Genomic DNA, 14,360 nt, shown 5'->3' with positions numbered 1-14,360 from the left:
TCTCAGCTTAGGCTGAGAGTTGCAATGCGCTCTCTCTTGTCCATGGGTGCAAAATGATATCAACAATTCAAAGGTTAATGAACACTGAAACTGCAAGAGCTTATTAAAAATGTACCTATCTTAACCACAAACTCATCCAAATGGTACCAGTAAAGCAAGAAATAATTGATTTGTATTGACTAAGGTTTTGTTTTGTAGGCTGTATCCGCCATATTGGAAAATTTACTCAATATAGGTCAGGTCGCATTACACCAATATTTTGTACATCGCGTTATGTGTTGGAGCCAAAAAGTCGATAACGATGTGGTATTCGATACAGAATACACTGCTTCAAATTTAAACATAACAATGTCAGCGAGAAAAGTGTGTTGAAACAATACATTGTCGTGTTTTTATCGGATGCATGCAAAGGATAACATCCATAGGTTTACATTCAGGTAAATTTAACATGGTTATGAAGTTTATTCATTATTTTCTTCAATTTGTCTAGAACGACGTCTGAAACTCTGTTTAGTGAAGCGCACGGATTCCTTGCGCTGAACTGCACCAATGTGTATGAAGGAGTGCATATGGACTCCCAGAGCCGCCATAGCAAAAATTATCAAAGGTTCTGGGAGTCCGTTTATATGGACTATGGACGCCGCCAGCCGGCCAAGGGTGAAACTATAATACGTCCCGTTTTTAAGTATACATTTTTTCCCAAAAGCTTTTGGGACCTAAAAATTCCCAATTAAAGATTCCAAAACAATATATTTGACAAGTCTCAACATTTAATAACTTTTAATAACTTTTATACTCAATTTAAACATCTTTCTAAGAAGGGTGTCAATCATACCGAAATTGAAATCTTGAAAATGTGGCCCTAGTCTGGGGTCGATTAAGTGGAGAAAACTCAAAAATATTGTTTGAAAGTCTGTGCAAGATTTATTCAGATGGACAAACGGGCTCGAAATATTGCTTGGTTATCTGCCAACTGTGAGTAAACGGCTGGACAGAGATTTCTTTGAAGTAATTTTTTTTTTTAAAGATTGTCTAATTGCCCATAAGAAGACCAAGGGCTGCTTTGCATTAAAGCTATTTTTTACATTTTTGCGACCAGTCTTCGATAAATTCTAGTCATGGCTCTATATCAATTTTTCTCTCATAAAACACGATTATTATTTGAATATATTGGGTCCATATACTATCCAGGGTACGTTACTTCCACCTGTGTTTGGGGAAGATCAAAAGAACACTCCCACAGTGGGGATCGAAATCGGGACCTCCCAGTTGCGAGTCGGACACCATATCCATGGCGACCCAGGTTCTTGAAAATTAATGGGATGTTCTTAACTGAAAATTTAGGCCAAGGTGTGCCCATTTTGGGAATTCAGGCACACATAGAAATTCAGGTTAAATGATGCATATGTGCTTAGTCACATGGGAGAAGCCCTTTCTAGTAAAACACTGTATTATAAGTGTTATACACACTTCTTTTCTGTGTTGTTTTTTCTTACATACATATAATCCAGAGTTGTTCACCTTGTTAATAAAATTATGAATGAAATGTTTATAGATGATTCTTAATCGACAACATAAATACATAACTTTGCGGCACTTTATTATTTTGAATAATTACCTGTAATAACATCCGATATGAACAAACGTTTCCCTGTGGAATGCACTTTTCATCTCAACATTTCAAACGTGAACTGCACTGAATTCATAAAAAGAAAACACACAGCACTCACTTACAATCACACAACTTCCATTTTGTAAATGGAACTATGGGAGATGAATCACTTCCGCGTTAATTTGGCGGGAAATTTATGTTGACATTTTCGTGTTTTTTATTTATTTTATTGTAGACATGCCGTCAAAGATTGTGTTTCGTGGCACATTGTCTGCTCTGGAATGTCTGGAGAAGAAATTTAACTGTAATGCATGGTAAATGTGCTTATTGTTGTCTTTAAATGGGTCCTCTTTAAATGAAATATAAGTCGGGTCCACTATAAGTTGGCTTGGGTGCTGGAGGTTTCGGTAAATGACAAGTTCGGTAAATTGATTTATATAGTAAATGCGGGTGATGGAGGTTTCGTCACAATGCAGTTTCGTCACACTGATATTATGAAGGAGGGCAGTGGAGGTTTCGTCACACTGATATATTGTATAGAATAAAATGATATTGCAATTGAATATGATGTTGTTAATAAATATATTGGGATATATGCTTCTTTATGTTATTTTTTAGCGTTATTGCGTGCATATTATCCTTTTTTCTACCATAATATCAACTTTTTGTGTGCGCGTAATAAATGAATAAAACACATATTTGTTGAGCACATGAAAACACGTCCACACCCTATCGACTACCAATCTACGATTATGAGATATTTCAATTATTGATTACTTGATAGTGCAAACATATTAATTAGCGCATTGCAAACAATCAATTAGCGACACACGCCTTTAATTGGCAATTAAAGAAATTGACTCGGGAAAACCATCAGAGAAAACTGCTAGAGTCATGATGTACCATTCATCTATGGAAGGCTCTGATGGGAATGTACGATGTTGTATTATTTAGATTTACAATAATACAGTGATATGAAAATCAATCATAGTGTAAAATTGCATTATTTTGTTTTTCTAAATTGCCCAATTTACATATTTGAATTATGTTGTTTCAGTAAATATGACACAAGTTTAATTGTTACTTGTTAAAAACGTCTATAGACAAACAGTTAGGACTAACAACGATGTTGAAGGTATGCTTTTATTAAAAAAACAATTTATGTTATTCTTTATTTTTTTCATTTTACGTAACGTAATAAACAACATCGTTTACAGCCTTTTTATTTCGCCTAACATAATAAACAACAGTGTTCACAAGCTTTGCTCAATAAATAAACAGTATATCTTTATGTTTTATATGTAAATATTTATGTTTGGTGTAATATTGTTTGCAAATAAATTTGTGTTGTGTAAAGGTAAGTATATTATTATACCGTTTATTGAGTAGAGTTGTATGTTAATGTATTGTGTAATATTGTGTTGTATGTGAATAAATGGATTTTTGTGAATCATTAACAACATTGTGTTATGTAATTTAATTGCAACATTTTAAATACTTCAATTTATCTAAATGTATTTCATTAACAACAAAAAACGTTGTTTTAACTGAAAAGAAAGGTGTCAATCAAAGGTGCTAAAGATTCCCGGTATTATTCACACCTATATATTACCATTGTGACGAACCCTCTACCTGTTTTCTACAGTAAATTCAGTGTGACGAAACTGCAGTGTGACGAAACCTCCGTAAACCGTAAATGCCGTGGAGGGTTCGGTAAATTGGTTTTTATAGAGGTGGTATACCTACAACGAGGTGTTTTATTATTTCTTTCTGGTTGAGAAAAACACAAGAAAAAAACAATATATAAAATCTAATACGTGTACGTAATTAATAAAGAGTAATATAATGAACGCGTTATGTTTTATAATTTTGTTAAGTGCGCGTGCCATTGAACGTTGAGTTAAGCGAAGAGATACACATAATTGAAAACTGATAAAAATGACATCTAACACAACGCCAGCAGAATGAATACACTGTGTAATAGCTAGCTGCTGTGATGATCACTATCTTATCAGCTTAATACACAGGCAACTGGCTTCAACTAATTGTTTAAAAATGTATACAAAAAAACAAAACAATCATGACCTTAAGATAAACTTTTAATATATAATTTACCTCCCTTGATTAGAATATTAATAGGTTGAAAGCCTGGATAATTAGTATTAACACTTTGCAAACATCTCTAAATTGATAAAACCAACACCGTATATTTAAACAGATAATTTAATTAGTGTCAAACAACTCAATTAAGGTACACGCTTATCGACAAAAGGTGCGATAATCATTATTTATACCAATTTACCAAAACCTCCACGGCATTTACTATATAAATCAATTTACCGAACTTGTCATTTACCGAAACCTCCCTAACCCGTTGGCTTCACCCGTTGGCTTTCTGTTTGTTAGCATTGTGTTATTCGTACATTTTTTATTTACACGGTGAAGGTATAAATATTAAAGGTTTAATTATTTTTTCAACTGCACTCTCACGATCATCAGTTAAAAAAAAAAAAAAACTTTAATATTTATAATATGTACAGTCAGGAAAGCTCAATGTTTAAATTGGAGGCCGGCCAGTCCTTCCCTGAATGACTCTTGGGTCTGTAGAACTGTGAGGTGCATTGGTAGCTGGTTCCACAATCGAGCTCCAGAGAGCTGCAAATTTCACACCTGCATTAGACCCATTTCTCTATCTTTGTGGGATGAAAGATCATTCTTATATCGACAATTTAATTCCAATTGAATAAAATCGAGCAGGTATGTTAGTATTTAAATTAGTAAAATTACGCATTTAAACAGCACCTGAATATCCAATGCCGATCCAAGTCTAGCAGTTCTGACACGCATATCTATTAATACAACGCATATCTATTAATACACGTGTGCAATCCAGGGTCATTACAAAGCGGTGTATAACTTTCACTTTTGACAGTTTCTTCTTCTTTGTCCAATACAGCACTCCTCAGTGTTTTTTTCCCATTCAAAATCGGGTCCAGTAATCAGGCCCTATTCCCAATGGAAAAAAGTATATATTCCTTACTTAGTATTGTGCCATCAACAAAAAACCTTAAAGAGGTGCTGGAAAGGTATTGTTTTTTCAATTTTTAGAAATTGTTATTTATTTGATGGTTATCCATGACAATTACAACGATCATTCTCATGATTTTCTGGTGTTCGTTGGAAAGTAGGTCATGTTTATTCCAGGGTGATGCTATGATTTTTAAATACTAAAAAACCCTCTTATGTTTATTTGTTTTATGGATTAATAATCGCTTTATCAATGTTTTATATGCCGCTTATTATAATAAAATATAAAAATATTTTAAGAACAACATGAGCAAGTGTTTCATTTTTAGCTGATCTATTTTTTGAAAAAAAATTATGAGCTATTGTCATCACCTTGGCGTCGGCGTCCAGTTAAGTTTTGCGTTTAGGTCCACTTTTCTCAGAAAGTATCAATGCTATTGCATTCAAACTTGGTTCACTTACTTACTATCATGAGGGGACTGGGTAGGCAAAGTTAGATAACTCTGGCGTGCATTTTGACAGAATTATGTGCCCTTTTTATACTTAGAAAATTGAAAATTTTGGTTAAGTTTTGTGTTAAGGTCCATTTTATTCCTTAAGTATCAAAGCTATTGCTTTCATACTTGCAACACTTACTAACTATCATAAGGGGACTGTGAAGGCAAAATTATGTAACTCTGACTGGCATTTTGACAGAATTATGTTCCTTTTTTATACTTAGAAAATTGACAATTTGGTTAAGTTTTGTGTTTAGGTCCACTTTATTCCTAAAGTATCAAAGCTATTGCTTTCATACTTGAAACACTTACTAACTATCATAAGGGGACTGTGCAGGCAAAGTTATGTAACTCTGACTGGCATTTTGACAGAATTATGGGCCCTTTATACTAAGAAAATTGAAAATTTGGTTAAGTTTGTGTTTTGGTCCACTTTACCCCTAAATTATCTTAGATATTGCTGTCATACTTGGAACACTCGCAAACTATCATAAGGGGACAGTAAAGGACAAGTTGCATAACTCTGGTTGTCATTTTTACGGAATTATGGCCCTTTTTTGACTTATCAAAAATAAAATATAATATTGAATATATGGTTAAATTTTGTGTTTAGATCCACTTTACTTCTGAAATATCAAGGCTATTGCTTTCAAACTTCAAATACTTTTATGCTATCATGAGGGTACTGTACCTGGCAAGTTAAATTTTACCTTGACCTTTGAATGACCTTGACTCTCAAGGTCAAATTATTAAATTTTGCTAAAATAGCCATAACTTCTTTATTTATGATTACATTTAATTGATACTTTGACACAACAACTCTTACCCGACATACCACAATAGACTCCACCCAAACAAAGCCCCCCCCCCCCCCCCCCCCCCCGAATCCCCCCCCCCCCCCAATTTTTTTTTTTTTTAACGATCATCTTATAAATGATCACCACACCCTCACACTATACCCCCCCCCCCCCACAAAAAAAAATAAATAATTTTTTTTTATCCCCGCCGAAAAAAAATTTGGAGGGGATATAGTAATTGGTCCTGTCCGTCCGGCTGAAACTTTGTCCGGAGCATAACTCCAAATCTATTCAATGGATTTACTTTAAACTTAAAATATAAACAGATGGCAACTAGGAAAAGTGCAGTGACCAAGAACCATCACTCTATCTACCTTATTTTTTTAATTATCCCCCCTTTTATTAACCAGGTTTTCCGAAGGAAAAAACTGGTTATAAGATTGGCGAATGCGGGCGGGCTGGCGGGCGGGCGGAACAAGCTTGTCCGGGCCATAACTATGTCGTTCATTGTCAGATTTTAAAATCATTTGGAACATTTGTTCACCATCATTGGACGGTGTGTCGCGCGAAATAATTACGTCGATATCTCCAAGGTCAAGGTCACACTTTGAGTTCAAAGGTCAAAAATGGCCATAAATGAGCTTGTCCTGGCCATAACTATGTCATTCATTGTGAGATTTTAAAATCATTTGGCACATTTGTTCACCATCATGGGACGGTTTGTCGCACGAAAGAATCACGTCAATATCTCCAATGTCAAGGTCGCCACAACTAAAAATAGATTTTTTTTAAAAACAAACTTACAAAGGGGGTTATTTTTTTTGTTCATTTCAAAAGTTCAGTTTGAGTTTTCTCCCTTTATCAGATTTTTTTTCACAATGAAAACCTGGTTTTGTGACAATTTTGTCCCTTGTATAACTTTAAAGTAATTTTTTGTCCGGAGCATAACTATAAATACTGTAAAATCATTAAATTTCGTGTGGTACGAATTTTCATGGATTTCGTTGGTCCACTGAACCACGAATTCAAGTACCAACGATTATTTATACATTTTTAATCCGAAATCAGTCATTTCCGAATGTCATTTCTGACATTTTCTTGTGTTGTCAGTTATCCGAGATATTGGTTTTTGTAATAGTTACTTCAATTCAGTAGGTCACATTACACTATATCTATCAGTTTTTCTTTTTTTTATTCATCATCGTTAATGTACGTTTTATTAATCATGGTAAATAAATATAATAACCATTAATTACCAATTGTGGAGAATAACAAATTTCTTTTACGTGACGTCGTAAAATTAACAGTTTGCAGATTTATCATATATGTCAATATGCGCAAATTAAATTTAAAAGAGACACACGTATTTTGGGGACCTTATTACTCAAGTGTTTCTACTAGGGGACCGATTGCCCTGAGAAATGCAAATATTGTCAAAACAACATCGATGGCAATTAGCGAGCAGGGACCCACAAGTGCGCCGCTTTATCGCTCTTAGCGACAATTATCGGCAACACTTTCATGCTTCAGTGAGCATTAACCTCAAGTCTTGCTGACAACACAGATAAGCAGATTGTGCTTTGTTATTACTCTGGTTGTTTTAATAAAACTTTAATTATAATGACGGTCAGTCTTCCCCAAAAATTTGAAATCCACGAAATTATGTGTCAACGAATTAGTTGTTTTTCATTTAAGCCATGAAATTTCATACCGACGAATTTCTATATGTTTACAGTATACTAAAGGGATTTACTTGAAACTTGAAATATAAACAGATGGCAACTAGGAGAAGTGCAGTGGCCAAGAACCACAACTCTATTTACCTTAGTTTTTGAATTATCTCTCCTTTTATATAATTTTAGATTAAATTGTTGTCCGGAGCATAACTCTAATTCTACTGAAGGAATTTACTTGAAACTTGAAATATAAACAGATAGCAAGGAGGAAAAATGCAGTGACTAAGAACCATAACTCTATCTACCTTAGTTTTTGAATAATTTCCTCTTTTATATAACTTTAAAGTAAATTTTGTCCGGAGCTTTACTCTAAATTTATTCAATGGATTTACTTTAAACTTAGAATATAAACAGATGGCAACTAGGAGAAGTGCAGTGACCAAGAACCATAACTCTATCTACCTTAGTTTTTGAATTGTCTCCCCTTTTATATCATTTAAAAGTAAATTTTCGTCTGGAGCATAACTAAATATACTAAAGGGATTTACTTGAAACTTGAAATATAAACAGATGGCAACTAGGAGAAGTGCAGTGATCAAGAACCACAACTCTATCTACCTTAGTTTTCGAATTATCTCCCCTTTTCAATAATTTTAAAGTAAATTTTTGTCCGGAGCATAACTCTAAATCTACTGAAGGGATTTACTTGAAATATAAACAGATGGCAACTAGGAGAAATGCAGTGACCAAGAACCACAACTTTATCTACCTTAGTTTTTGAATTATCTTCCCTTTTATATAATTTTAAAGTTAATTTTTGTCCGGAGCATAACTCTAAATGTACTGAAGGTATTTACTTGAAACTTGAAATATAAACAGAAGGCAAGTAGGTTAAGTGTAGTGACTAAGAACCATAACTCTATCTACCTTAGTTTTTGAATGATCTCCCCTTTTATATGACTTTAAAGTCAATTTTTGTCCGGAGCATAACTCTAAATCTTTTTAAGGGATTTACTTGAAACTTAAAATATTAACATATGGCAACTAGGAGAAGTGCATTGACCAAGAACCATAACTCTATCTACCTTAGTTTTTGAATTATCTCCCCTTTTATATAATTTAAAGTAAATTTTTGCCCGGAGCATAACTCTAAATCTATTGAAGGGATTTACTTGAAACTTAAACAGATGGCAAGTAGGAGAAGTGCAGTGACTAAGAACCATAACTCTATCTATCTTAGTGTTTGAATTATATCCTTTTATTTAATTTTAAAGTAAATTTTTGTCCGGAGCATAATGAATTATCTCCCTTTTTTTATACAAATATTCTACTCTCTAAAACAATTGTTGTCATCCAAGCAAACACATTTCGGCGGGGATTTGGCACTTCTGTGACAAGCTCATGTTTGTTTTTTATGCCCCCATTCGAAGAAGAGGGGGTATATTGCTTTGCACATGTCGGTCGGTCTGTCGGTTCACCAGTTGGTTTCCGGATGATAAGTCAAGAACGCTTGGGCCTAGGATCATGAAACTTCATAGGTACATTGATCATGACTCGCAGATGACCCCTATTGATTTTGAGGTCACTAGGTCAAAGGTCAAGGTCACAGGTGAAGGTCACAGTTACTGGAAATAGGCATTATAAATTTATAAGGATTTAGCATGGTTCAAACAAGGGAAACAACTACGGTTTATGCATGTTCTTTTTATTTCAGATTTGCCTCCCTTTAATTCATTCAAAATCTCATTTTACAGCAGAGATTCCAAATCTGACCTGTAAATGAGCCCCATATTTACTGCCAGTGCTAGGTTACCTTTTCCCATTTGATCATTCTTAAGTATTGGTATTGTAATGCTGCTACTGCTGCTGCTACTGCTACTACTACTACTACTACTACTACTACTACTACTACTACTACTACTACTTCTACTTCTACTACTACTACTACTACTACTACTACTACTACTACTTCTACTACTACTACTACTACTACTACTCCTCACTACTACTACTCCTCCTCCTCCTCCTCCTCCTCCTCCACCACCACCACTCCTCCTCCACCACCACCACCACCACCACCACCACCATTCACAGTGACAAAAAACGTATTCACACAATGGCTGCTACTACAACTTATTGCCCATATAGGGGGGCATGCATGTTTTACAAACAGCCCTTGTTTTTATCATGGTTTAAAAACACAAATATTTATTTTTATGCCCCCGGTAGGGTGGCATATAGCAGTTGAACTGTCCGTCAGTATGTCAGTCTGTCCGTCCGTCCGGAAAAAACTTTAACGTTGGCCATAACTTTTGCAATATTAAAGATAGCAACTTGATATTTGGCATGCATGTGTTTCTCATGAAGCTGCACCTTTTGAGTGGTGGAAGTTCAAGGTCAAGGTCAAAGGTCAAAAAATATTAAAGCGGCGTTCTCGTGAAGCTGCACATTTTGAGTGGTGGAAGTTCATGGTCAAGGTCATCCTTCAAGGTCAAAGGTCAAAAATAAATAAATATTTCAAAGCGGCGTAATATGGGGCATTGTGTTTCTGACGAACACATCTCTTGTAATTATTTTATTTTTGAAATACCGTCCAACCATCCCACCCAAGAATCCCCCCCCCCCCCCCCCAAAAAAAAATTAAAAAAAAAAATGCATTTTTTGGGGGCATTTTTGAAGATAATGTAATAAATGAACACACCCCCACATTATACACCCCTCTCCACTCCACCCCTCCCTCCTTTGTGATTGAAATTGAGATAGGTCACTTCACCTTTAAAAAGAAAAATAGATGAGCGGTCTGTATCCGCAAGGCAGTGCTCTTGTTTTTTTATGTTTTCAATTAATGTATTTCATCATCCAAATGATTGTTGTTTTAATGTTTCAGTTGCTCATTTGCCACCAGTCCAGTAACGCTTGGGGGATGTGAACATGTATTCTGCAGGTACACATATGTTCGACTGTTACTATAGGACTCCAATACATTGGATTCACATTGCAATATATGAGCTGCGGTCTGGGAAATCTGGCGTAGTGCATGTGTTGAGTCTGCACAGGGTCATCAGGGATGGCACGTTCCACCTTAACTGAATTGTCCTTGAGAAGAAAATCGCTTTTAAAAAATCCATGAAAGCTGCAAGCACATGCTAATCTAGGACAATACTTTTAATTTCCACACAGGCAATAAGCCTTTACCACTTAGATACGTATTTTTACACATATGTAGTCCCTTGGAAAGTTAAATTTAATTATTTAATTAAGACCTTTCTTATTAGATTCAAGTTTTAAAGGCTTCATTTCCAACCCTTAGATACTGATGAGCAGCAAACAGCATAAAACCTGAACAGACTGCGAGTTACTCACAGGCTGTTCTGGTTTTATGCTGTTTACACATAGCCATTTTCACTTTGCTTCTGCGTGGGAAAGGGTTCAGCTTGGTGTTCCCAGTTAGAGGTTTGTGTGTATATGCATATTAAACTGCAGTGCATTCTCTCTGCATCTAAGTGGGGGAACTCAAATTACCCATCTTATCTAGTTTTGACATGATATGCAGTCATCAGATTTATAGTTAAAAGTCTAATCCATTTTTATTAACAGGTAAAGTATTAACTGAAAATCATTGGTTTTGAGCTCATTTACTGCAGGGCGCTATAAAAAAAACAGGTATAGAATAGCCTATGATATAGGTCATGTATATTGCCATGCTGTGTTGACGCAAATACATGCATATAAACCGAATCGTATCGATAACAGTATACATACCGCTTTTCTTATGTGCACATTTATCTGATAATCCAATAAAATTGCAACATCACTTAAAAAATAATAATCTTGAACATTAATGACGATATATGTTTAAGAAATTCGTAAACACAACCGTACACATATATGCCATTTTCAGAAGTGTTAAGAGTACAGTGCATTATGGGACAGAGCTTTCATTGGACGAGCGACTTTAAATTTAGATTGAATGCAATACGACTCATGTACAAAAAATTGTTTTATTGCATCATACGCATGCAAAAAACGTGTTTCCCGGGGACTTTCTGATACCCCGCGAAAATGAAAGTGAAACTCTGTTAACAATTACCGGTACACTGCGTTCGCATGTAAATAAATCGTCTGCATTATTTAATTTCTTATACACGAACTGAAAGATTAAATGACATAATACTAGAATGATAATGAAATGACAGAAAAAGTTCTTTTATACAGTAGGCAGTATATTTCACAGCCGCTCATTTAATATAGTCAAACTGCAACCATATCAAAGTAAGAATGTTTCAATCGTTTTGAATTACTTTAATTGTATAACTATCCCGCTTGCACTTAACGTATGGAAATTATCGCACTGAACCGCTCTGATGAGGAATACATGTAATAAACACTGACACGCGAGTTTTTCACACCTTTATTGACATTACACAACAGATTAACACCAATTAGCTGTCGGTGTTGTTTAACCTCGAGGCGATTATAATCGGTTCAAGGGACGGTTGAATAAAGCAATCAACATGTGATTGTCGCCATCTTTGAATTGTCTGAAAATACATGAAGTTGCATAATACGGATTTGAATCAGAAATCAAATGGAAGGTTGGAGAAAAAATGGGATCCAAGCACCCTCCGCGTTATATTGGATTCAGCGTTATAACGGAGCGCGTTATATTGGAGTTACAGTGTATGCGGTAAAAGTTCACTGATATGGGAAAAACCAATGTAATATAACTCTTTATAATAAATCAAATTAGGTGAACGAAATCATAAAATTATTATGCCAGTGATTTTTTTTGCCAAAAATTACCGCTGATTTTCGTCTGCTTCCTAATCGCAAAAATCTACGTTTTTTCTCAAAAGGCTGACCAAAATTTCCCCCAAAACACCCAATTTCCAAAAAAAAAAAAAAAATTATTTTTTATTTATTTTTTAATGAAAGAAGTCTCTTACGACTTATGATTTCTTAACTCTAGATCTCAACTTTTGATTTAAACATCCTACAAAATATATAACTTTAATTTTGTCATTTTTGTCGATAAATAATTCCCAAATTTGCCACTTTTATCAATTAAAGCAATCCCAATTTGACCAGACTCCTTTTCCCAAAATGGCTAGAAAAAACCCTTAACATGCACCAATTTTAATTCTTTTGCTTATAATCATATATCCGATGCTTTTTTTTCCCAATTTCATGGTTTATCGCATTATTTTTGCCAATTTCATGGTTAATCACGCCAATTTTCCCAATTCAAATGGCACAGGCTGTAACAAATAAAACCCAAAAAAAAATCACTGTATGCATTATATTTAAATGCTTTATTAGATGTTTACGAAATAAAATTGAGATATTAATTTAGTATAATCATTAGACACTTAATTCTTTCTAAAAAAAACAAAGAAAGAAAAACCTGTTATAACAATGTGAAATCTGTATTAACAACATGTAAAAATGCTTTGTCATAAACAACAAAAAACAATTTTCCATACAAATTGCCATCTCAAATGGTGCCCTTCTCCTTTTCTTAATAATGAACAAATGCTGGTTCAAATGGATCCTTGTTCTGGGAAAACTGGGCTTAATGCATTTGCATTGTCGTCCCAGATTAGCCTGTGCAGTCTGAGACATCCTTTAAACAAGAAATACAATAAAGAGGAAAGTGTTGTTCCTGATTTATCTGGGACAACACTTTTCGTACTTGCATTAAGCCCCGTTTTCCCAGAACCAGACTCAATGGCTTGGTTCCAGTGGCTGCTGTGAGGGTTTCCTTGGAGGGGCGTGTCCAGTGTGTGCCATCCCATCCCCGGCGAAGGATGCAGATGTTGACAGGCAGCTCTTCACACTGGCCTCTCTGTGCCTGTCTCTGAGAGAGGTGATACACAGTCATAATGCCAGCAATGGGGCACCACATGAACAACACGGTATGTGTTATGTACACGGTGGGTGTTATACAGGCTTTTTCCGCTCCATTTTGGGAATACGCCACACTGGAATTTGGGGAATTTGGCGTAGTGAAAACCCCCATTTTGGGAAAAAAAATTATTCACAATATTGGCTCAATTGGGAAAAATTATCGCATGCAAACAGTGTTTCTTATATTTCAAAGAAGCCGTTAACTGGTAAATAACGACTATTTTGATAGGTGAAAAAAATCGTGCGAAGCGCCGGATTTTGCGGAAAATAAGGAAAGTCTAAATAATCATTAACATATTTTACAGTTTTTAAAACAAATTCAAGGCAACAGATAATTTAATTATGCAACACTTTTTTTTTTCTACACCAGATCAGGTTAACTTAAATATTTTAAGGTAAAAAAAAAAAAAAAAATTTTTTTTTTTTTTGGAATTGGGAATTTTTTTATTAATTGGGAAAAAAACAACCAGATTTGCATTGGGAATGGGGCCGAATTTCGGACCCGTGGCTTAGGGCGGAAAAGCCTGTTATATGTCCTCTCTGTACATGTCTCTGAGGGAGGTGATACACAGTCATAATGCCAGCAACGGGGCATCGCATGAACAACACGGTATGTGTTCTATGCAAGTTGTGTGTTATAAACAGGGTATGTGTTATTTGCAGGGTGTATGTTATATACAGGGTTTGTGTGATATACAGAGTGTGTTAGAGACAGCAGCATTTGACATTAACTGGAGTCCGAGACTTCTTAAAATGAGACTCAGACTCCTTGTTTTTTGTGTCTAGGAAGTCTGTCAGACTCTTTAAAGAAAAAAATTGTTGTTTTTTAGCTCGCCTGAGCACA

The 14,360-nt window shown here is 35.0% G+C and overlaps 2 protein-coding genes across 2 annotated transcripts in view; one reads left to right on the top strand and one right to left on the bottom strand.

Annotated features, from left to right (window-relative positions):
- LOC127854982 (E3 ubiquitin-protein ligase HECW2-like) overlaps positions 1-1,771 on the bottom strand; it is an 81,876-nt gene extending 80,105 nt beyond the window's left edge. Inside the window, 1 exon segment of the mRNA XM_052390191.1 lies at positions 1,619-1,771. The gene's annotated coding sequence lies outside the window, so the exon portion shown is untranslated.
- Positions 1,772-1,782: 11 nt separating this feature from the next.
- Positions 1,783-14,360, top strand: part of LOC127854987 (BRCA1-associated RING domain protein 1-like) — a 42,743-nt gene continuing 30,165 nt past the window's right edge. The window contains exons 1-3 of the mRNA XM_052390202.1: positions 1,783-1,926; positions 10,497-10,553; positions 13,352-13,524. Coding sequence (XP_052246162.1) covers positions 1,850-1,926; positions 10,497-10,553; positions 13,352-13,524 — 307 coding nt within the window. The 5' untranslated portion in view covers positions 1,783-1,849. The remainder of the gene's footprint in view (positions 1,927-10,496; positions 10,554-13,351; positions 13,525-14,360) is intronic.

Source organism: Dreissena polymorpha, chromosome 13, assembly GCF_020536995.1.
Source record: "Dreissena polymorpha isolate Duluth1 chromosome 13, UMN_Dpol_1.0, whole genome shotgun sequence".
In the NCBI taxonomy this organism is placed as follows: domain Eukaryota; kingdom Metazoa; phylum Mollusca; class Bivalvia; order Myida; family Dreissenidae; genus Dreissena; species Dreissena polymorpha.
This window is presented reverse-complemented; position numbering and strand designations above follow the sequence as displayed.